General features: G+C 42.6%; 1 protein-coding gene across 2 annotated transcripts in view; it reads right to left on the bottom strand.

Annotated features, from left to right (window-relative positions):
- Positions 1 to 8,965: 8,965 nt before the first annotated feature.
- CFAP53 (cilia and flagella associated protein 53) overlaps positions 8,966 to 25,363 on the bottom strand; it is a 41,533-nt gene continuing 25,135 nt past the window's right edge. Inside the window, exons 7-9 of one of the 2 annotated variants that reach the window (XM_033177763.1) lie at positions 21,752 to 21,854; positions 15,571 to 15,803; positions 8,966 to 9,245 (exon numbers count right to left, since the gene is read on the bottom strand). In XM_033177763.1, coding sequence (XP_033033654.1) covers positions 15,575 to 15,803; positions 21,752 to 21,854 — 332 coding nt within the window. In that variant the 3' untranslated portion in view covers positions 8,966 to 9,245; positions 15,571 to 15,574. Of the gene's footprint in view, positions 9,246 to 15,385; positions 15,804 to 21,751; positions 21,855 to 25,363 lie in introns of those variants that run through there. The other variant, XM_033177762.1, reaches the window with a different exon arrangement.

Below are 25,363 nucleotides of genomic sequence, written 5' to 3'. Positions count from 1 at the left end.
GATATACTCATAAATGTATACATATGGACTTTCATGCATATGTAGTCACTTTCCTGATATACACAGAAATGAGTCAACTGTGTGGATTTATTCCCAGCAACATAGTCGGAAACAACAAAAGCCTGGAAACCACCTATATGTCCATCTCCAGGAGTCCCCTGGTGGCACAAAACCCTAAGGAGATTTGTCCACGGAGGTATTGGCCCACATCTGGGTCATGGCCGCATCGGAGATTAGTTTGCCAGAACATTTCTGGTGAGGATAGGGCATTTGCACACAGGACAGAGAACGGCTAGCTTGAGGTCAGAAAAGAGAGAACTAGTTGGAGGTGGAGGGAGGTGGTAACCAAAAGTCTCTGTGGGAGGAAAAGGGCATGAAAGGTGTGTGTCCAGGAGTGGAACCCTGTCCACTGGGCAGCCAGGAGCAGCTTTAGGTGCTAGACTGGGAAGAGAGCAAATGGCATAAGAGGGGAGGGTGTCTGAAGGCGGACACAGGAACTGAGAGCGAGAAAACTTTATTTTTATTTCCCCATTGTAACTTGGGTGGCTGGGAGACTCCTCTTGCAGGAAAGAGAATTTCTCTGCTAAGTGATAGAAGAGGCCACCTCTTCCTGACAGCGGAGACACCTATATTTACCCTTGATCTTGGCCAAAAGGCCAAGAAGCAATTGGAAATGTCTGTATTTAGCACACATTGTTGGGAAAGCGCATTCAATCTGAGCGATTTCATCCGTTGCATTTTTGCTGCACATAAATTTCTCTAGTTCTTGACCCCAGCCTTGGAATTTGACTAGTAGCATTTACCATTAAATGATTTTTTTTTTTAATTGTCCTAAATCCTTGCCTGGATCCATTTTTCCCTCCATGGTTTTCCACAAATCACTCTTGAGCTGCCTCCAGCACTTCTCATCTGACTCTGCAGTTGGTCCTTTAAGAAAACAGCTAGTGTGGCCACAGCTGGCTCCTGAGCGAGAGGCCTTGAAAGCCAGGTCCTGCATGGACAGAGCAAAGTAGCTCAGTTTCCAATGCAGGGAGAGGCATATGCCCACATGCGTATTAGGGCATGATTAGTAGCATGCTAAGTTCACACACATACACACAGACACAGACACGGTCCACAGCAGACCGACCACTCTGCAAGAAAACAATGGTACCTCTCTCCCCGTCTTGCTTACACTGTAGCTGTAAATGTAGAGTTGGAGAATTGAATTCATCTCCACTCCCAGACTTTTTCTTCTCCACCTCCTCTTCTTCCATATGGCTCAGGAGCATTAAGCATTTATTCAAAGACGACCATGTGCTCAGTGTTCATTTTAAATACATGGCCACATTTTCACATGAAGATTCCCACCAAAATGGGATGTTTATTTTTTGCTTTTGCTTATTGATTGAACTACTTATTCCTTGCCAGTGATTTAAGAGACTATAAGTCATGTACTTCAAAATTCTGCAAGTCCCCAGAAAAGTTTCTAGAAGCACTGCTTCAATGTGGCACCTTAGAAAGGACATGGAATTTGGAGCCAAATACGCTGAGTTCAAATCTTGACCTTCCTACCTGTGCCATCGGAGCCAGGGACTTAGTCACTCTGGCCCTGGGTTACTTCCTTTGTAAATTTTGTTTAATAATCTTTTCCTGCAAGAGAATGGATACACTGTGGTATATTCACACAATGAAACACTACCCAGTACTAACAAAGAATGAACTGCTAAAACATGTAGCAACATGATGAATTGTATAGACATTATGTTGAGTGAAAGAAACCAGGTGCAGAAGACAGTATTCTGTATGATTCTATTTACATGAAGTCCAAGAGCAGGTAAGATGAATGGATGATGTTAGAAGTCAGAAGAGTGGTTATTTCTGAGGGTACAATGACTGGAAAGGGGCATGAGGGAACCTTCTGAGATGCTGGAAATGCTCTGTATCTTCAGCTGGTGGGGCTATACAGGAGCAAACATAGGTAAAACTTCACCGAGCTGTACACTTGACACGTTTTACTGCATGCATGTTAAACATCAGTTTATAAAAGGAAAAGCATTTCTGTCTAGTGCCTATGGGCTATGGTGAGAACCAAGTAAAACTAGATAGGCTTGCAAAACACCAAACACATGTGCATTGTTATTGTTAAGGAATAATGATGGTATCAGAAAGATGTTAGATCCTTGAAGGGAAAAAAAAAAAATCATTCTTCCAGACCAGAATGAACTTAACTAGGAATAGAAACTGAGAAGTTCTGGGAAATTATACAATTTCACTGGAAGGATATGATATGTATTATGGGCTGTAATGTTTCAGTTGTTGAGATAGCACTTAGCATTTGTGGAGTGCCAACCCTGTGCTGTATCATCTCATTTAATTTTGCAACAGTCAAGGTGGGGTTGACCCTGCCACTCTGGATAATACGGCCTCTCGACTGGACTTGGATGCTGCTAAGGCTCTGCAGGCACCCTGCTGCCTGTTACTCATGGTGTGGCATCTTCTTCCTTAAGCTACGAGTACAAATGACTACCTCTAATAGTTTAAACAATATAGTCAAGACCGTGCCCTTAGTGAGAAAGGAGGTGCAATAGGTTGGTTATGAATCATGCCCAACATGGGGTCTGTGGTTACTGAAATTCTGCAGGCAATTCATTTCTCTTGAAGTCTGGTGAGATATAGAATACTCCCTTTTTCTCACTTGTGAACGGATCTTTCTGGTCTGTCTGAGAATGAATGCTCTGATCTCCTGCCCCCAAGATAGATTTCTTCAACTGAGTCAAGTTCATTTCTCACTATGACCCGCCCCAACACTCAACTTCAAATGGCTTCTTCCTCCTCTAGGCCATCAACAGTCCACCCAACCTGTAAGTCCAGCTCCAGTGAACCTTCTTCCTGGAAGACTTCCAGAACTGATGGTCCCAGTTATCATAAACCTCTCCCTTTTCCAAAACACTCAAGCAGCAGTGGGGTGACTCTAAAGTGTGACTTGCATAGTACCACCCTCTGCAAAGTCACCAAAAGCTCCTCCTCCAAGCCACTCAAAATAAACATAAAATCTAAACAAAACAGCATACTTACTGCTATTCAAATGCAGCCTCAAGAAACGTTCCCTAACACTGTCTTCCAGCTAGATGCCCTTTTAAACCCAGGCTACATAGAAATTCTGAAGCCTTCTTAGCACAAGTAAGTCTGTTGCATGCACTTACTGTATTTCACACTGTATCTCGTTAGATATTGCCTTGCATTATTCTTAATTATTTCTTGGACTAGGTTTTGATCTTCAGTGAGACTATAAATTCCACCAGGGCAGAAGTTATGTCATTGTTACTCTGTATGCCCCATAGGGTTTAGCAGGGGTTTCACGCAGCTGAGATTGCACTAGTTACCAAAAAGTTTTGAGAGGCTCTGCTAAAAATATACTATATACATTCAGCAAATGAATTTTATTCATATTATTTGTGGTAGCACTGCTGATAATGATAATAAATAATTTTTAGTGTCCTTATAATTGTATTTGTTATTGATTTCTCCAGTTGTTAAGTGCAATTTATAAAAAGCCTATTGGACTTTAAACTGCAATGATGCTATTTTCCAAGGTAGTTTTGTACTTTTTTATTACATGTTTAAAAACTGTACTCAGCACATTTTGTAGGCTGATGAAATAAACTGTTCAAAAAAAAGAAAGAAAAACCCCACTGGCATCTGTAGCATTCACATTAAAAAACAGGTTTTTTCCAATCGCACACCTCCCCAGTTTAGAATAAAGCTATTTCCCATTCTGTTCGAATTGCAATTGCAATCTATTTACACACTGGGTAATTAGTGTTTTTCATAGTCTTCCTTGAGTGGACAACTGCGAGGTTAGTATTAACCCCCTCTATAGCACAGGTCCACAGTTCTTTATCCAAATTCCTTGGGGCCAGATGGGTTTTGGAATTTTGATTTTTTTTTTAATTCTGGAAAGGTGGCGTGATGCCTAAACTATAGATTTTATAACACTTCCTGTCAGAGCTGGGGCAGTGCCTGGTAATCAAAATCATTCATAGCGCTATAGTAAAATCTAGCGAGATAATTTTAAGTAGCTTTACTCCTGTCAGGTCAAGCTTTTCTGCTAAATGAGGGTTGGTATCACACCCTCTGGTTTCGGAGCTTTTGGTGTTTTGCAGTTTTGGGTAAGGGCTAGCAGACCCTGACTATCTTCTCTGGTGTACATGGACCAGGACTGGCTTCGGGATTTGTCAGAGATTTCAGATCCAGTGCCCCAGCAGCATCACATCTTTCATTCACCTGGGTATTACAATTCAATGTAGTCAACCTTTGTTGAGGGGTTTCTGTGTGCTTGGCACTGTTCTAGATGCTGCGAGAGATTTAAAGGAGAATGAGATAGGTCTCTGTATTAATCAGCTTCAGTTGCCATAACAAAGTTCCACAGTCTAGGTGGCTTAACAGACATTTATTTTTCTCATAGTTCTGGAAGCTGGAAGATCAAGGTGTTCGCAGAGCTGGTTTCTGGGGAGGCCTGCCTGCAGTCTTCTCGCTGTGTGTGCAAGAAGAGAGCTCTGCTATCTCCTCTTTTTATAAGGACACCAGCCCTTTGGAGCCCATTAAACCTTCATAACCTCCCTGAAGTCTCCATCTGCAAATACAGTCACATGGAGGACAGGGCTTCAGCAAATGAATTTTGGGAAGATACAGCTTAGTCCCTAGTGAGAGGTGACAACATGCTAGCAGCCCTCACTCTCGGCGCCTCCTCGGGCTCAGCGTCCACTCTGGCAGTGCTTGAGGAACCCTTCAGCCCACCACGGCACCGTGGGAGCCCCTCTCTGGGCTGGCAGTGGCCAGAGCCGGCTCCCTCTGCTTGAGGGGAGGTGTGGAGGGAGAGGTGCAGGTGAGAACCAGGGCTGGACTCAGTGCTGGCGGGCCAGCACGAGTCCTGGGTGGGTGTGGATTCCACGGCTGGCACTCAGAGCAGCCAGCTGGCACCACAGACCTGGGCAGTGAGGGGCTTAGCACCCAGGCCAGCAGCTGCAGAGGGTGCGCCAGGTCCTCAGCTGGCGCTCAGGCCTCAGCTGCCGGGCCTCAGCTGCCTCCCCACAGGGAGGGCTTGGGACCTGCAGCCCACCATGCTCGAGCCTCCCCCTGCCGTGGGCTCCTGCATGGCCCGAGCCTCCCTGACGAGCGCCACCCCCTGTGCGGCTGCGACCAGTCCCATCTACCGCCCAAGGGCTGACGAGTGCAGGCGCAGTGCCGGACTGGCAGTCAGCTCTGCCCCGCGGCAGCCCTGGAGCAGGATCCACTAGGTGAAGCCAACTTGGTTCCTGAGTCTAGTGGGGACTTGGAGAAACTTTATGTCTAGCTAAGGGATTGTAAATACACCAATCAGTACTCTGTGTCTAGCTCAAGGTTTGTAAATGCAGCAATCAGTACTCTGTAACTAGTTAACCTAGGGGGGACTTGGAGAACTTTTCTGTCTAGCACTCTGTGTCTAGCTAAAGGATTGTAAACGCACCAATCAGCACTCTGCCAAAACAGACCAATCAGCTCTCTGTAAAACGGACCAATCGGCTCTCTGTAAAGTGGACCAATCAGCTCTCTGTAAAATGGACCAATCAGCAGGATGTGGGTGAGAATAATAGCAGCTGAGCGAGCCAGGTTCGTTTCCACAGTGTGGCAGGTTTTTTCTTTCACTCTTTACAATGAATCTTGCTGCTGCTCACTCTTTGAGTCCACGCAGCATTTATGAGGTGTGACACTCACCACAAAGGTCTGCAGCTTCACTCCTGAAGCCAGCGAGACCACGAACCCCCCCCCCCCCCAGAAGAACAGATAACTCCAGATGCACCACTTTTAAGAGCTGTAACACTCAATGTAAAGGTCTGCAGCTTCACTCCTGAAGTCAGGGAGACCACGAACCCACCAGAAGAAAGAAACTGCAGACACATCTGAACATCTGAAGGGACAGACTCCAGACACACCATCTTTAAGAACTGTGACACTCACCGCGAGGGTCCGCGGCTTTATTCTTGTAGTCAGCGAGACCAAGAACCCACCAATTCTAGACACACTAGTACCCTTTTCCTCTGACAGCTCATGGTCTAGTAGTGGGTGCAGGTCGGATCCCAGTTGACCTGATAGAAAAGAGAAAGCGCTGGAGAGAGCAGGGTGGCAGGCAGCCTTTAGGATGTCTGGGTAGCCTGAGTAGATGGCATTGAGTTGGGCTTTCAAGAGAGGAAAAGCTAGTATCCACCACGTGGCTGCAGAAGAGAGCACTCTCAGTGAAGGCTTAGCTGCGGGGAAATGGTGGGACTGTCTGTTGGGGACCAGTGACTGTTAGTTCAGCACAGCTGGATATGAGCTGCTCAGAGTATCATAAAAATGAGCTAAAAGTGACCCCTGTGCATTGGCACTGAGGTTGTTTATTTCTTTACTGCAGTCTGAGACCCATTAGCTCAAAAATCCTCTGACACCATATGCAAATGTTGATACAGCCGATTTTAAATACAGCCTCAACAAGCAAATGTTTAGCCATTTAGAGCCTGCCTGCTTTGCATACCCAGTGCAACTTCACCCCACAGCTGTCCCCTGTTGATACGATAGGACCTGGCAGTAGTGAGGTCCCGAACTGTGTGGCCCTGGGAGCTCTGAACCCAAAGACGCCCCACTGGGCTGCCTGGTGATCCATCCCCCTGTCCCCAGGAGCGCCTCTCTCCTTCTCCCTTTCTGGATGCTGGCCCCCTCATCTCCATAAGCCTCTGGGGCTTGTGTGGGGTTGAAGAGCGAGATATTTTGCCCCTTCCTGTCTTCTGGTCATTAAGTTAAAGATCACTCCTTTGACGGTTGGTTTCCCTCTGCCTCTCTGCCAGGCTTAGAGGGATTTGAGGTTGATCAAGGAGAAAGATATGACCACAAGGTGGCAACAGCAAACACAGGTGCTTAATAGAGCTTTGTACAGGGTGGCTTAGGAGGGAGTACCTCACAGCCTCTGTAGGCCTCCCCACCTGGTGTTGGGGGTCAGTGCCCTTAGAGACAACCCTTTACCAAAGCAAGCAAGAGTGGAGAGATCAGTGCTCCAGCCTCCAGCCTTGTGCACTTCAAACCTGAGAGGCTTTCTAGACAGTTCCTCAGCAGGTCCCCAGGTGCAGTGAGACCCAGTTACCTGCAGCGATAATCGCTCTGTAGCACATTCTTGTCATGGTTCCTGCCCCACAGCCTCCCTACCTCTGCTTCCTGGATCACCAACCATATAATCTAACTGCTCCCAAGTCCTCAGGCTCTTTCGGGAGAACCAAACCCAAGATGAGTTCACATCTATAAAGGGAAAGATTTGAACTAGACACTCTCTCAGGTCCCTTTCAGCTCAGGTTTAGGGGAAAAAAATGAATCCCAGAAAGCCCAACCTGAAGTCACACATATAGGGCAAGAACCTAGCCTGAAACTGTCTCACTATGTCCGTTTCCCCAGAATTATATCTACAAAGTCATTTCAAATAAAAGTCTCACATAGCAGTGCTTGGAAGCACTAAGCTAATAACCCCCAGCCTGTGCCCAAAACACACGTCTTAGCACTTTATAGAAAAAAAAAAAAACCTGACATTTGGAGGCAGTTTAGGCTCTCAGAGCCCTTGTCCAGCTGACAGCTTCACAAGAGGCATAAATGGAATCACATCTTTTTATTGTTCCCTGCACTAACTGCAATAAAATATGCTTTTCCAGTTATCTCAGGGGTCTTTCTAGAGAAGAAGATATTCTTTTTATTAGATGAAATTCTCATCTATATTCTGAGAGGCTGTTTGCCCTATTTATATAAGGTAATCAAAATATCAGAAGGATGGTTTATAGAAGGAAAAATATTCATCCCTGTGTGTAACTTATGAAATGTGCATGCATTGATGTATTTGATGGATCTGCACCAAATGCTATGTTAGCAAGCATAAAAGTTTGGACAGAGACCACAAAATGATCCCAATGGAGTGAAAATGCCAACAGGATTGCTAAATAGCAAGCCTTAAAGGGCATATTGATTAAGAGTACTTTGATACCAAATTAGATTTTGGTAAGAAATCATAATGGTATGTGATGGAAAAAGTTATTGGGGGAGCCTGCGCCCAATATTTCAACATAGATTCTATTTTCCATGTGTTGCCTGGCTGAGAAATAAAGAGAGACAGTATAAAGAGAAGAATTTTACAGCTGGGCCACCAGGGGTGACATCACAAATCAGTAGCACCATGATGCCCACCTGAGTCTCAGACCAGCAAGTTTTTATTGAGGGTTTCAAAAGGGGAGGGGGTGTAAGAACAGAGAGTAGGTACAAAGATCACAGGCTTCAAAGGGCAAAAAGTAGAACCACTGATAAGGGTCCAAAAAAGATCACATGCTTCTGAGGGAACAGGGCAAAGAGCAAAAGCAGAACCACTGATAAGGGTCCAACAAAGATCACAAGGCAAAGGGCAAAAGCAGAACCACTGATAAGGGTCTATGTTCAGTGGTACACGTATTGTCTTGATAAACATCTTAAAAAACAGAAAACAGAGTTTGAGAGCAGAGAACCGGTCTGACCACAAATTTACCAGGGCTGAGTTTTCCCAACCCTAGTAAGCCTGAGGGTTCTGCAGGAGATCAGGGCTAATCTCAGTCCTTATCTCAACTACACAAGACAGACATTCCCAGAGTGGCCATTTATAGACCTCCCCCAAGGAATGCATTCTTTTCCCAGGGTATTAATATTAATATTCCTTGCTAGGAAAAGAATTTAGTGATATGTTTCCTACTTGCACGTCCATTTATAGGCTCTCTGTAAGAAGAAAAATATAGCTCTTTTTGCCCGACCCCGCAGGCAGTCAGACCTTATGCTTGTCTTCCCTTGTTCCATAAAAATCACTATTATTCTGTTCTTTTTCAAGGTGCACTGATTTCATATTGTTCAAACACACGTTTTACAATCAATTTATACAGTTAACACAATTATCACAGTGGTCCTGAGGTGACGCACATCCTTAGCTTACGAAGATAACAGGATTAAGAGATTAAAGTAAATACAGACATAAGAAATTATAAACGTATTATTTGAGAACTGATAAATGTCTATATTAAGATGAAATCTTCACAATTTATGTTCCTCTGCCATGGTTCCAGCCAGTCCCTCCGTTCGGGGTCCCTGACTTGCCATAACATTTCTCCCTTTCTTTTTACGTAAATGTGCCATGGTGATGAAGACTTGTTCATTCTCTCGGTTTTGATGCAGGATTCTTTGACTGGTCCAGCACACTAAAAACAAGTTGATTAAACAGAAAAACATGATTCCAAAATTTACTAGAGTGGAACCCCAACAGACTTAATCCAAGTCATTGGGTTTAGTCCAGAAAGACTTTCTGCCATTTGTTCTAATGCCTCAGCTCCAGATACAACGGATAAATGAGCTTGAGAGGCTTCAAAACTTTGTTTCTTTAATTTAGTTATGTCCAATGATAAATTATCTTCCCTACCCAGAAGATGTCCTTTGACCATTTCCCATGAATGATCAGTCTCATTGTAGGAATACAGGGCAATGCAGAAATCAGAAGTGTTGCAATCTCACTGCATTTGCATGCGATGTTTGAGACTCATTAGCCAATCTCCAAGCCAAATAATAGATTGTCTTAAATCATTAATTTGATTAGCTAATTTTTTATCAATGCCCTGTTGATAATTCCACATTTGGGTGGAATTGGCTTGCCAATCATTAATAAAATGAGCCGTTTGAATACATTGGTGTAATGCCACTCCAGCAGTGGTGGCTAGTGCAATGACTGTAATTAGGCCCATGATCACAGCAATTAAAGTGAAAACAAATCTCTTAGATCTTTTGAGAATTCATTGTAACACGTCATTAATTAAATGTACTGAGGGGTAAGATTCCCAAGGTTGGGGTAAAGTTACCAGTATCCAGATTCCTTCTCGAGCTCGAACCAACATTATACTTTTCCTGAAGTCAAAACAGGAGTTAACACAAGTATATAAATGACAATTAATACATTGGACAGTTTGATTATTTGTCCAAATTTTGATATTTCCCACTAACAGCATGTAAGGAGGCTTAACACAACTCTGTATAGGAATAGCCAGGTTGGAGGTAAACAAAGCAGAATGTTTGAATCTAGGTTGATACTGTGGGAGAGGAGTGGTGGTGGCAATGCCCGATGTTCTCCACCATAAAGAAGCAATCTGAGGTGCCCAGGGATGCCAAAGAGGTACAGGGGCATACCTGGGTCGAGAAGAATTATCATAATGCCAATTGGAGTCCCATAAAGGAAGAGGAAGAGGGTTCAAAGGGGATTTATCATGGGGTTCAGAATCACAGATGCAAGGGGTGGTAGTGGGGAAAACAAACAGAAAAATTTCCCGTTCCCATATTCGCAGTCCAGACATGGCAACAGCCAATTTCCAAAGTTCTGGGTGTTCTGGACTCAGAATGGGGAATATCATATGAGGTCTAAGTGGGGTAATGCCCTTCCCATTTTAAGGGAAAGAATGAGCTGAACCTCCTATGCAAAGTACGATGATGATCCTCGTCCTCCCAATAAGAAATAAAATAAGTAGCCTCCAGGCATTTCCTTCTGCCAGAGGAGCAATTGTTTTCTAAATAGCCCCTTGGTGCCCAGTCTATTACTAAACCATATGAGTCATTTTTTAATACTACTGCATGTGAGTTAACACAATCTTCCCAAATTAAAGTTTTAGATGGGCCCTCAATATTTTTAGGACATGGTTTTCCTACAGGTTTATATTGAAAGTATGAGGTATCTCCTATTACTCCCCATTTCATTTGTCTTAAAGGAGAAAGGGAGAGGCCAGAGACCAAATGTCCCCATTCCCGATCTCTCTGGAAGTTAAGCATCCCAGACTTGAGTTTCTAGATGGATACAACCAGGTGCATGTCCGAGGCACAGAGGAAGGTATTTACAACCCATAGTAACATTAAACGCAGTGCCTTCTTCTCCTGGTTGAGTGGGGCAATGGTCATCTGTAGCTCCAGGCTACACACTGTCGTTAGTACAGGTCTCCACAGGAGCATCCATCCAGGTGAGAGGTCAAATAAGTAGAGAAAAAGGCACATAAGCCCAATAAGAATAATAATTTACCAGGGCTGAGTTTTCCCAACCCTAGTAAGCCTGAGGGTTCTACAGGAGATCAGGGCTAATCTCAATCTTTATCTCAACTGCACAAGACAGACATTCCCAGAGTGGCCATTTATAGACCTCCCCCAAGGAATGCATTCTTTTCCCAGGGTATTAATATTAATATTCCTTGCTAGGAAAAGAATTTAGTGATATGTTTCCTACTTGCATGTCTGTTTATAGGCTCTCTGCAAGAAGAAAAATATGGCTCTTTTTGCCCGACCCCGCAGGCAGTCAGACCTTATGGTTGTCTTCCCTTGTTCCATAAAAATCGCTGTTATTCTGTTCTTTTTCAAGGTGCACTGATTTAATATTGTTCAAACACACATGTTTTACAATCAATTTGTACAGTTAACACAATCATCACAGTGGTCCTGAGGTGATACACATTCTCAGCTTACAATGATAACAGGATTAAGGGATTAAAGACAGGTATAAGAAATTATAAACGTATTATTTGAGAATTGATAAATGTCCATATTAAGATGAAATCTTCACAATTTATGTTCCTCTGCTGCGGCTCCAGCCAGTCCCTCCGTTCAGGGTCCCTGACTTCCTGTAACAAAAAGTACCAGACCAAGAGACAGGAGATTTCTTTGGGCTTCTGTTTCTTGCAAAGTCAAAGACAAAGACCAAAAAAAATTTTTTTCAGAGGCAGGGTCTTGCTCTGTCACCCAGACTGGAGTGCAATGGCACCATCAGATCTCACTACAGCCTCATCCTCCTGGGCTCAAGTGATCCTCCCATTTTAGCCTCCCAAGTAGCTGAGACTTGTTTCCAGACTATATAAAGAACTCCTCCAACTCAGTAATAAGAAAACAACCTAATTAGAAAATGGAGGAAAAGATCTGAATAAATACTTCACAGAATAAGACATATGATGGGTTAAGAAGCTCATGAAAAAATCCTCAACATCACTAGTCATTAGGAAAGTGCAAATTAAAACCACAATGAGATACCTTCCACAGTCACTAGAATTGCCATTACAAGTGCTGACAAGGATGTGGCGAAAATGGAACTTTCATACATTGCAGTGGGAACGTAATATGATGCAGTCACTTAAAACAGCCTGGGCCGGGTGTGGTGGCTCACGCCTGTAATCCCAGCACTATGGGAGGCCAAGGCAGGTGGATCATGAGGTCAGGAGATCGAGACCATCCTGGCTAACACAGTGAAACCCCATCTCTACTAAAAATACAAAAAATTAGCTAGGCGTGGTGGCAGGCACCTGTAGTCCCTGTTACTTGGGAGATTGAGGCAGGAGAATGGCATGAACCCAGGAGGCGGAGCTTGCAGTGAGCCCAGATTGTACCACTGCACTCCAACCTGGGCAACAGAGCAAGATTCCATCTCAAAAAAAAAAAAAAAAAAGAAAGAAAAAAGAAACAGCCTGGCAACTTAAGTGAAAAACACCATAAGACCTAGCAATTCCATTTCTACATATCTAACCAAGAGAAATGAAAGTGTATGTTCACACAAAGACTTGTATGTCAATGTTCATAGCAGCCAAAACTTAGAAATAATGCAAATGTCCCTGAACTAGTGAATGGATGTATAAAATGTGGTATATCCATACAATAGAATACTACAGAAATCAAAAGGAATAAACTACAGATGCATCCAGTATCATGACGAACCTCAAAAACATGTTAAGTGAAAGGCTAACATGAAAGAGTACATATTGAGTGATTCTATTAATATGAAATTTGAAGAAAAGACAACTGTGGAGACACAAGTTGGTCAGTGTTTGCTTGGCACCGGGTAAAGAAGTAGGGTTTTGTGTAAACATGCACAAGAAAACTTTCTGGGGGTGATGGAAGCATTCTAAAACTAGATTGTGGTGATGATTGCAAAGCTCTAAATTTACCAAGAATCACTTTATAAATCACTCACAATGGGTAGACTTTATGGTATGGAAATTATACCCCAATATAGCTTTTAAAATACTGTCTAAAAGAATAAATTTCTCTAGAATTTTTACATAAAACATTGGCCAAGCTACTAGAAAATAAAGCACTGTTTTATTTAGAAAGTAATATCCTGCAGAAAGCTTCTCTGAATATCCCATGGAGATGATGTAATGAATCATGTGAATATGTAGAAGAAAGATGAGCATTTACCAAAAGGTGTTAATCGGTTTGATTTTTTTAAAAAGGGTTTCAAGACCAAGTAAGTATGAGTAACAGAGGATTAAACAAAGGTAACTAGGTTTCATTACTTTAGGGTTTCCTAGAGTTTTAAAATATTTCATTGTGTCTAATGACTCTAGGAAAATGATACAAATTTCAGACCTTTCCAGATTTGTTTTTCACAAAAAGTGGTATAACACAAAACATATTTTGATATATTAAAAACACAGTGCAGTGCAGAGGTAGAATGCCAAATTGATTATTGATGAGAATCACCCAGTAACTTCTTAATTTCTTTGACTTCATTTAGCTAACATCTCCAGGTTCACAACTTGAGAGATAGGTCAAGTGTTTCCCACCACAGAGGCAGTTTACTGGTTTGTTGCTTAGACCAAAAGTTTGGAGTTCTATTTTATGACTTTCTTTCAAGCCCTACACTCAACATACACATCCATCAGCACATCTAGTTGGCTCTACCTTTAAAATAGAATCTGACCTCTCTCACAGTGCCCAAGATACAACCCATATTTGTTTTCTATTGCTGCCTAATGATATACCACAAAACTTAGTGGCTTAAGCCACAACAAACGTCTGTTATTTCTCAGTTTCTGTGGGTTGGGAATCAGGAACACCTTGACTGAGCAGTCTGGCTTAGATCTCTAATGAAATTGCAGTTAAGTCATCAGCCAGGGCGGTAGTCATCTGAATGCCTAACTGGTGCAGGGGCTGGAGGATCTTCCAAGGCTGCTTATGCACATGGCTGGCATGTTGTGCTGCCTTTCGGTGGAAGGCTTCAATGCCTCCCCACATGGGCCTCTTTGAAGGGCTTCTTGAGCATCCTATCCTTACCAGCATAAGTGGCTGACTGAGCTGCAGTGTCTTTTATGACCTCGTCTTGGAAGTTATACTCTGTTCTATTGGTCCTGCAGATCAGCCATGATTCAGGGAGGTTGGACATAAATACAGGAGAAGATCATGGGGAGTCATCTTGGAGGCTGGCTACCACACTACCACCACCTCTTACCTGGATTATTGTAATCACTTAACATTATTTTTTTCTTTTTTGAGACAGAGTCTAACTCTGTCACCCATGCTGGAGTGCAGTGGCGCAATCTTGGCTCACTGCAAACTCTGTCTCCCAGGCTCAAGTGATTCTCTTGCCTCAGCCTCCCAAGTAGCTGGGATTATAGGTGCATGCCACCACACCTGGCTAATTTTTATATTTTTAGTAGAGGCAGGGTTTCATCATGTTTGTCAGGCTGGTCTCGATCTCCTGACCTCAAGTGATCCACCCGCCTTGGCCTCCCAGCCTGGCGGGATTACAGGTGTGAGCCACCGTGCCTGGCTGCAATCACTCAACATGCTTGTTTCTGTCTCCCTGATGTCTATTCTAGACATAGCAGCCAGCAACCCTCTTCGATCATATTGTGTTGCTCCTCTCTTGAAAGCCCTGTAACAGGTCCCTTTAGTGAAGCAAAACTCAGTCTTTACCATGGTTCCAAGGCCTTACATCATCTGGCCCCAACTACCTTTCTGATTAATCTCTTTTTACTGACTCTACTCCAGCACAAATATGATGCCTCAAATGCACTCAGCAGGCTTCTTCCCAAGGGACCTTGCACTGGCTTTTTCCTCTGCCTTAGATGATTACCCTGCAGATAATCCATGGCTAGTTCATTCAGACCTCTTTTCAAATATCAGCTGCTCAAAGAGGCCTTTTCTGATCATCACATATAAAATGAAACAGCACACCTGCCATTTCCAGTTTATGGCACTTAACACTTGTTGGCTGTTGAGTATGTAAGCTCAACAAGAGCAAGGAGTATATTTTGTTTTTGCTGAAGTCTCAGGATCTAGAATAGTGCCTGGCACATGGGAGGCACTCTGAAAATATATGTTTAATGACTAAATAGGTGGGTTAATGAAAGTGGCTGTTAATCCCAGCTCTGCCTGCAAAAACGCTCTCTTAACACTGAATTATGTATATGAGAGAGAAGAGAAAGGAAGGAAGAAGAAATGGGCATATGGGTAGATAGCTGTCAGCAAATGGAACTAGTCATAAGTGAGTTAAAAAAGGAGGCAAAGGGGGCAGGAAAATAACAACATGTGATGAAGTAGAGCATTTGGATTTGCAAGTCTGTGATCTCCAAAAACGGCGCAGGTTTATTCAAAGGAAGAAAATTACATTCAATTAATTACACAAACTCAGGGAAAAAAAGAACAGTTTATCCAGGAGTTAAAAGAAGCACACAAGCATACTGTAGTTAAAAATATTAAAAGACCAAGAAAAGATACATAGATGCTCACGGAACTACGGTGGAAGCTCACTGAGGCATGCCTTGCGCATGGGATGAATGTTTTGAGGCAGCACTTGATGGGTGGACAGGACCTCCTGGATCTTGTCCAAACACATCTTGTTTGCTGCTATCCCTGCTTCAAACTCTCGGCGTTTCTCTTCCTTCTCTGCTTCTTGGGACTGCTGCTGGTAGGCGATTTGCATCTGAAGTTGCTTTCTGTACTCCTGGGCTAAACATTGGCGTCTAAAGTATTAGAAATGTCAAAGCATAAAATTATAAAACTAAGCATTTAGATTTATTTAGAGCATTACAATTAAAATATAATTTGTAAAGTCAAATTAAAATTCCCATTAAAATCAGCGTGAGTGGAGAAGAAATAGATGAAAAACTCAATAATGGGTTTCTTACACAATAATCATTAATATAATCCTAGAACAAATATTGATTTTAGAGAGGAAATGCTTCTTCACTGCTCGCAATGTTCACTGCTATGTGGGAATAGTTCTTGGTTTGCCTCCATCCCTTCCCTCACTCTTCTCTATGGGTAAAATTGGAGAGGATAAGCAAACTGCTCAATTCAACTCTTCCCCTTTCTTTTTTTCTTTCTTTCTTTCTTTTTTTTTTTTTTTGAGACAGAGTCTCACTCTGTCGCCTGAAGTGCAGTTGCATGATTTCAGCTCACTGCAACCTTCGCCTCCCGGTTAAAGCAATTCTCTGCCTCAGCCTCCCAAGCAGCTGGGATTACAGGCACCCACCACCATGCCTGGCTAATTTTTGTCTTTTTAGTAGAGACAAAGTTTCATCATTTTGGCCAGGCTAGTCTCAAACTCCTGACCTCAAGTGATCTGCCCACCTTGGCCTCCCAAAGTGCTGGGATTACAAGCGTGAGCTACCACACCCAGCCAGCTTTTCCTCTTTCATCTTAGAGGCTGCTCCGCCTGTTTTCTGCTCTGCTCTAGATCAAAGGGCCACATCCCTGCACAGGAGGCCTGCCTGCAGTGGTCTCATGCTGCTGGGGACTGGGTAAGTTAGCCTCATCTTATCATTCTGTTCGGTATTAACTAGACAATTTCTTGCATCTATAAGCCACATTTTAAATATATGACAGCTTTTTTATTTATAGTGTAATTTTTATCGTAATAAAAAACACATTATGACAGGCATGGTAGCTCACACCTGTAATCCCAGCACTTTGGGAGGCTGAGGTGGGCGGATCACCTGAGGTCAGGAGTTCAAGACCAGCCTGACCAACCTGGAGAAACTCCGTCTCTACTAAAAATACAAAAATTAGCCAGGCGTGGTGGTACATGCCTGTAATCCCAGGTACTCAGGAGGCTGAGGCAGGAGAATCGCTTGAACCCAGGAGGTGGAGGGTGCAGTGAACTGAGATTGCGGCATTGCACTCCAGCCTGGGCGACAAGAGTGAAACTCCATCTCAAAAATAAACAAACAAAAAACAAAACAAAACAAAACAAAATTACATAGGTCATACACCTAATAATCCCAGTACCTTAGGAGGCCAAGGCAGGAGGATCACAGGAGTTTGAGACCAGCCTGGGAAACACAGGGAGACCTGATCTGTACAAAACAATAAAAAATTGGCCAGGCATGGTGGTATGTGCCTGTGGTCCCTGCTGAAGTGGGTGGATTGTCTGAGCCCAGGAGGCTGAGGTTTCAGTGAGCCATGATCACACTACTGCACCCCAGCCTAGGCAATAGAGCAAGACTTTGTCAAAAAAACAAAAACAAAAACAAACAAAAAAACCCACATAACAAATTTACATCTTAACCATTTTTAAGTGTACAGTTCAGCAGTTAAGTCTCTTCATATTGCTGTAAAAGAGATCTCCAGAACTTTTTCATCTTGCAAATCTGAAACTCCCCTCCCCTCTTTCCTCCCCACAACCCCTGGTAACCACCATTCTACTTTATGTTTCTATAAATCTGACCACTTTATATGTCTCATAAAAATAGAATCATACAGTATTTGTCTTTTTGTGACTGGCTTATTTCACTTAGCATAATGTCCTCAAGTTTCATCCACACTATGGCATGTGACAGGATTTCCTTGCTTTTTAAGGCTGAATAATATTCCGTCATAAATATATACCACGTTTTGTTTATTCATTTCATTAATAGACCCTTGGGTTGCTTCTACCTCTTGAATACTGTGAATAGTGCTATGAATATTTCTGTACAAATATCTCTTTGGGACCCTGCTTTTAATTTTTGGACATATACCCAGAAGTGGGATTGCTGGATTATGTAGTAGTTTTAATATTAGTTTTTTGGGGGAACCGCCATACTGTTTTCCATAATGGTTATATAATTTTACAATTTATAAGCCATATTTTTTTCTTTGTAGTTTCTTTCTTTTTTTTTTTTTTTTAGACCGGGTCTCACTCTGTCACCCAGGCTGGAGTACACTACTGGAACAATCACACAATCATGGCTCACTGCAGCCTCAACCTCCCAGGTTCAGGTGATCCTCCCACCACAGCATCCCAGGTATCTGGGACTACAGGTGCACACAACCACACCCAGCTAATTTTTTTGTTGTTGCTGTATTTTTTTAGAGACAAAGTTATACCACGTTGCACAGGCTGGTCTTAAACTCCTGGGATCAAGATCTGCCCATCTTGGCCTCCCAAAGTGGTGAGATTACAGGTGTGAGCCACCATGCCTGGCCTGTTTGTAGTTTCAATGGCTAGAAATACAAGCCACATTTTTAATATCAGCTGTGGTATAAGAAGAATTATATTTGATCTTTGTTCCTACTTCTTGGCACAGAGCTCCTACAACTCGTGTAATTTCCTGAGTGATAAAAGTATCTTTTGTCATTCATAGGAACACCTGATTTTATGCTAATAAACCGACTTAGGGTAGGGCCCCTGGGTGGCCTCAGGATGGGGTAGGTCACTAGAAAGACCAAGTGATGAGGGGATTAGGACTTTCAGCCCCACCCACTGACCTCTCAGGAGGGGAAGGTGGGGGCTGGAGATGAAGCTCTAAAACCTCTTGAACAAGGATGTTCTGAGGGCATCTGTGATGGTGACACAGAGAGGTGCTGAAAGGATGGTGCACCCGCAGAGAGCGCGGAAGCCCCCATGCTTCTCTTCCACTTGGCTGTTCCTGAGTTGTGTCCATTGTGATAAACTGGTAAACATAAGTCAAATGTGTTCTTGATTTCTGTAAGCAATTCTAGCAAACTGTTGAACCTGAGGAGGAGGTCGTGGGAACTCCAATTTATAGCTGGTTGATCAGAAGGTGGTCTGGGACTAGCAACTGGTGTCTGAAGTGGCAGCAGTTTGTGGGACTAAGCCCTTACCCTGTGGGGTCTGTACTAACCCTGGGTAGTTACTATCAGAACTGAATTGAATTCTTGGACATCCAGTTGGTGTCTGAAGAATCAGAGAATCTGTTGTTGGGGTCAGAAAACACTCCATCAACTTTTATCAGAAACAAAGATAATGGGATTTTATCAGAAATAAAGATAATTTGGATACCCCTCTATGGTAGATTCTATTTTCCAAAGATGGCCACAGTACTATCTTCCTCCCCATATGTGTACTCCTAATTAGGGAAAAGGAATCAGGCTGGTGGAACCAGGAGAAAGCAAAGAGAGAAAGCAGATAAGCTATAGGTCTGCCTTTGTTCATGGCCCAGGACATATAGCCCTCCTGTGCAGATAACATACAAAACTCACAAACTTCCTGCTTATCATCAAATGCTTTGATTTATCATCAAACACCTTGGCTGACAGAAGAATGCAAGTTAGCTCCCTGCTACCTTGGTGTTATCAAGTAGCCCAAGAACCATCCTATAAAATCTCCAGCAAGCCTTTGTTTCCTGGCAGTCAGCTCCTCCCTTGCTGGCTGCCATTGCTTTCTTGCACTGAATTTTCCTGCTTTCTCTAACAAATCTGCCTGTACCTACAACTGTCTTGGTAAATTCTTTTACCCCCATGCCACCAGCCTAGTTATGCTCTTCAGCAATGTGAACCTCTACTACCCTTTCAAGAGGTGGAGCTTCTTTCTCCATCTCCTTGAATCAGGATGGGCCCTGTAACTACTTTTATGACCAATGGAATATGGCAGAAGTAATGCTATGCCAGTCCCAGCTGTAGCTTTTAACTGGCCTGGCAGCTTCTTCTTCTTAGCTGTTGGTATACTTGTTATTGGAACTCTCCCTCTCAGAACAAGCCACCACATTGTGAGAAGTCCAAATCACATGGAGAGCCCACACATAGGGTTTCCAGGTGACAACTAAAACTCCTAGTTGATAACTGAGATCCCTGACTCCAGTCAGCATACACTGCTCCCTATATGAGTAGGTATCCTAGGTTGAGCCTTCAGATTAATATAGCCTCAGTCATGTGGATCTGACTTCAACGATATGAGATGCTCCAAGCAAGAACTACCTAGACGAGCCTTGTTGACCCACAGAATCATAAGAGATAATCATAAATTGCTTTAAACCACACATTTCAGGGTGTTTTGTTACGTAGCAATAGGTAACTGTAATACCTCTGCCCATATTTTTTTCCTTATCTCTCCACTGGTTCAGAAGTTTAGCAGGGAAGAGATGTGATATTTATTGAGTCCTCACAAATCTCCAACAGGAGACTTTTTAAAAATGAGAAGGAGGCCAGGCGCGGTGGCTCACGCCTGTAATCCCAGCACTTTGGGAGGCCGAGGCGAGGGGATCATGAGGTCAGGAGTTCAAGACCAGCCTGGCCAAGGTGGTGAAACTCTGTCTCTACTAAAAATAATAAAAATTAGCCAGGCGTGGTGGCACGTGCCTGTAATCCCAGGTACTCGAGAGGCTGAGGCAGAGAACTGCTTGAACCCGGGAGATGGAGATTGCAGTAAGCCAAGATTGCACCACTGCACTCCAGCCTAGGTGACACAGCAAGACTCCATCTCAAAAAAAAAAAAAAAAATATATATATATATATATATACACACACACACACACACAGACACACACATACATACACACACACACACATATATATGAGAAGGAAAGATTTCCACAGCAGAGGCAGTAGCAGGAACTCAGAACAGTAGGACAGATGTTGTTTGTGACCCCTAAGTGAGAATAGGATCAGGCACATTAACCATACTTTTTCTAGAAAGAGAAGAGCTTATTTCTATGCACCAAGTGTGAGTATGTCAACGGACAGGCCCCAGGAACAGGGAGGGTGACCAGTAATCAGAGAAATCAGGTCCTCTTCCTCCACTGCACTGACTGCCTGATATAGGTATCATGGCCACCAGTGGGAAGAGAGTGCGATGGTGTAAGAAAAGCTGCAGGGAGGTAGCCGCCTGTTTCCCCTACTTGAGCCTGGTTGTGATGATCAGAAGAAAACTAATCCCAGCCCTTGTAAGAGGAGGGCAGTGGTATTTCCCAAAGCATCCAGAGTTTTCTAATGCAGTAAGGCTAAACACATCCTCCTGGGGACATTTGTATGGAATCCTGTCCCTATAAGCCACTCTGCTAATCTAGCTGATTAGGCCAGTCTGCTTTTCAGGATTTGCTTCAGGGAGCAAAAAAAATCTTCTTCCTATTTTAATAGGATTTAAGGTTAGTGCCTATTTTTTAAGTGTTTCAAATTTATTTTATTTTTAAAGATATTCATCCAGCCTAACAACTTACGTGTATAATCATAATATACATAATGGCAATGGAATTTAATTTTACGAAGACAGTTGGTGCCTACTTTTATGTGAAATTTTGTAAACTGCTTTGACCTTCTAGAAGGACAAGTGCAACACTTATGTAAAATAATGTCAATAATGCATGAATTATGGCACATGGTCTTCTATGTTGAAAATCTGTTTTAGTTTTTGTTTTTTTTGAGACAGATCTTGCCTGTTGCCCAGGTTGGAGTGTAGTGGCACAATCATAGCTGCTGTGTTTAAGTCCTGTACTCAAGTGATCTTCCCACTTCAGCTCCCAAGTAGGTAGGACTACAGGCCTATGTCACCATATCTGGCTAATTTTTATTTTTATTTTTTTGTAGAGATGAGATCTTGCTACACTGCCCAGTCTAATCTCAAACTCCTGGCTTCAAGCAATCCTCCTTCCTCAGTCTCCCAAAGTACTGGGATTACAGGTGTGAGCCACCATGCCTGGCCAAAAATCTGTTTTTGAGGTAGCAAATGATGATATAGAAAACAAAATCATACCTTGCAAAATTCTCCTTCTCTTCACAGTTAAGTTCTTTAAGACTTTCATTTATGTATTTCTGTTCCATAGCACGTTCTTCCTGTTCTTTAGCTTCTCTTTGCACTAAGAAAAGCAAAAGTAATTATATGTCAAATGACTTTCAGACAAGACTTGCCAACATCTTTCTGGGCACCAGAGTCATATGGTCTTTAGAAAGGTAGAGCTGAGAATCATGGCTGGATCTTAGATTGATAAAGTAGAAGTACTCATCTCAATTGAGAAATAAATTGGGTTTAGACTCATATATGCTACAATCTACAGATTTCCTCTTAATCATATTTCATTGAAAATCTATAATTACCCTTTTTCATATAAATTACCAATGTTAAAACACTTCCTACTTTTCTCTCCTTGAAGACAAACAGTTCATTGCCATTCATATTAATACGTTTATTTATTATAATTTATTATTTATTATATATATTTATTATAAAATAAATATTATTTAAATATATAAAGCTCTTGGCTGGGCGCAATGCCTCATGCCTATAATCCCAGCATTTTGGGAGGCTGAGGCAGGTGGGTCACCTGAGGTCAGGAGTTCGAGACCAGCCTGGCCAACATGGCGAAACCCCCTCTCTACTAAAAATACAAAAATTAGCTGGGCATGGTGGCACGTGCCTGTAATCTCAGCTGCTCAGGAGGGTGAGGCACAAGAATCACTTGAACTTAGGAGGTGGAAGTTGCAGTGAGCCTAGATCGTGCCACTGCATTCCAGCCTGGGCGACACAGTGAGACTCCATCTCAAAAAATAAATAAATAAAGCTCTTATAAGTTAATAAATATATTTAAGCATCCCAATAGAAAAAAAAAGACAAAGGAAACAGAGTTTACAAAATAATAAATACAACTGGCTAATATACATCTGAGATGTATATATCTTTGGTACCACAGTTTTATTTATTTTTTAGTTTTATTTACCACAGATAAATTTCTGAAATAGAAATTTAAATAACCAGATACAATCCAAAAACAACTATGTACAGAGACAGTAACCTGGAATTCTAAAACAGCAGTAAAAAGATTAGAAATAATATAAAGGGTCATTAGTTGTATTTAGGTAAAATAAGTTACAGTCCATTTTTATAACAGATTTCTAGACAGTCATTACAAATCTTATAATTGACAAAAAATGACTTAAAAATAGTTTCGATAAGTGAAAAATATAGACCATAAAACAGTATATACTACATGATTCTAATTTGTGAAGGAAAATTATATGTGTAGTAAAAATACTAGAAGAAAATATACAAAGCTGTGAATAGTAGCTATTCCCGGGTGGTAGAATTATGGTTGATTTTGTTTCCTTGTTTATAAATGGTCTCAATAAATTTTCCATGTTGTTCCAACATTTTACATAACATTTATTGCTTGTTAGATATGAGTTCTAAATTTTTCTTCAAAGAATCAACATGTCAGTATGTTCAATTCTTTGCCTTCTACTTTTAAACTTAACTTCCTCATAAAGCAACCTTTTTTGATCACCTGCTCCACCCTGACTCTTTCTGATCATCTGCTCCACCCTGACTCATTCTGATCACCTGCCCCACCCTGACTCATTTAGATTATCTGCTCCACCCTGACTCATTCAGATTACCTGCTCCACCCTGACTCATTCAGATTACCTGCTCCATCCTGACTCATTCTGATCATCTGCTCCACCCTGACTCATTCTGATCATCTGCCCCACCCTGATTCATTCAGATTACCTGCTCCACCCTAACTTATTCTGATGACCTGCTCCACCCTACCTCATTCCGATTATCTGCTCTGCCCTCATTCTCCACCCTGACTCATTCCATAACCACTTTTCCCGCCAGACCATTCAGCCTGTCACTCTCTTTAAATTAGCCAATCAGAATTAGTTTAGCCTGTGTGGTCTAACCCTAGCCAATAGCGGAACGACATGGCAGCAGGGGCCATGTGAGTCAGGAATAAGAACTCCTTCCCCTCCCTGGCCTAGGTGTGCTCTCGCTATTGTTCCATCTGCAACTGAGCACCCTTTCTGCAGAAAGTAAAGATGGCCTTGCTGAGAGATCATTTGTCTCTGTGCTGACTTTTCTTCCTGGCACCGATTGTCTATTTCTAACATCACTGATGAATATAAAAATCTTTTCAGCATATAAACTTTCTACTCAGTTTCTAAAAGTTCCATCTGCTTAACAATTTTCTACTGCTATTATAATTCCTGGAGTGAAGAATGAATGAATGGGACCAGGATGAGCTTCCTCTTGCGAAGACCACTAGTGTGAAATCCAGTGGTACCCTAATAATAAATGTGTCCATGTGTTTATTGCCTCTCTGGTCCATTGGGCTGGACATGGAAATGGCAGAAATCTGGAGGTGGAAATTCACCCTCTCAACGAACACCCTTCTGTGACCAAGCACTACTTGAAGCTGAGGGAATACAGTGGCATAGTGTAGTAAAATAATAGAGACATAATGTGGCTATAAGATTATAGGTAGCCATAAAGTTAACTTAAGCATCTCACAGGGCTGGCACTATGTATCACTTAGCAGTATGATGCAACCTAGTCCAGGGATTTCCAAGAGACAAAGGTCATTCAGCACAGATGTAACTTTCAGAAACCTTAAAACAAAGCTTACCCTTACAAGAATAGCTTAAACTCCCTTTATGAAAGAAACACCTAGTAACCGACGTGGATTGAATGTAAGTATTAAAAAGGGGAAAGATTCTCCAAACTTTGAGAATGGTCTCCAAATAAAGACCCTCCTGGCCAGTTGGTTATCTGAGATGTGAGCAAGCCACAGTGCCCTGGGAAGAGGATTTATTTTAAATGGGGGAACACAGAGGGCTGGCTGCTCAAGGCATGAGTCAATTGAGCTGGCACTAAAGGATGACTAGATTTCTCATGATCAAGAGCATCATAGGCAGAGACAACTACATAAACAAAGGTATGGCATCAGGGGAACCAGCCCCCAATATTTCAACGTAGGTCCTTTCTATTTTCCCTAAGTGTCAGCCAGTCTGAGAAATAGAGAAAGAGAACAAAGAGAGAAATTTTATAGCTGGGCCTACAGAGGTGTTATCACATATTGGTAGGACCGTGATGGCGACCTCAAGCTGCAAAACCAGCAAGTTTTTATTAGGGATTTTGAAAGGGGAGGGGGTGTATGAACAGGGAGTAGGTCACAAGGATCACACGCTTCAAAGGGCCATAAAGGTCACAAGGCAAAGGCAAAATTAGAATTACTGATGAGGGTCTGTGTCCCGCTGTGCACACATTGTCTTGATAAACATCTTAACAGGAAACAGGGTTGGAGAGCAGAGAACCGGTCTGACTAGAATTCACCAGGCTGGAATTTCCCAATCCTAGTAAGCCTGAGGGTACTGCAGGAGACCAGGGTGTATTTCAGTCCTTATCTCAACCACATAAGACAGACATTCCCAGGGCTGCCATCTATAGACCTACCCCCAGGAATGCATTCCTTCCCCAGGGCTATTCCTTGCTGGGAAAAGAATTCAGCGATATTTATCCTACTCGCTTTCTGCAAGAAGAAAAATATGGCTCTATTCTGCCCAACCCTGCAGGCAGTCACACCTTATGGTT

The sequence above is a fragment of the Trachypithecus francoisi genome, unplaced genomic scaffold, assembly GCF_009764315.1.
Source record: "Trachypithecus francoisi isolate TF-2019V2 unplaced genomic scaffold, Tfra_2.0 Lachesis_group19, whole genome shotgun sequence".
NCBI classification, from domain to species: domain Eukaryota; kingdom Metazoa; phylum Chordata; class Mammalia; order Primates; family Cercopithecidae; genus Trachypithecus; species Trachypithecus francoisi.
This window is presented reverse-complemented; position numbering and strand designations above follow the sequence as displayed.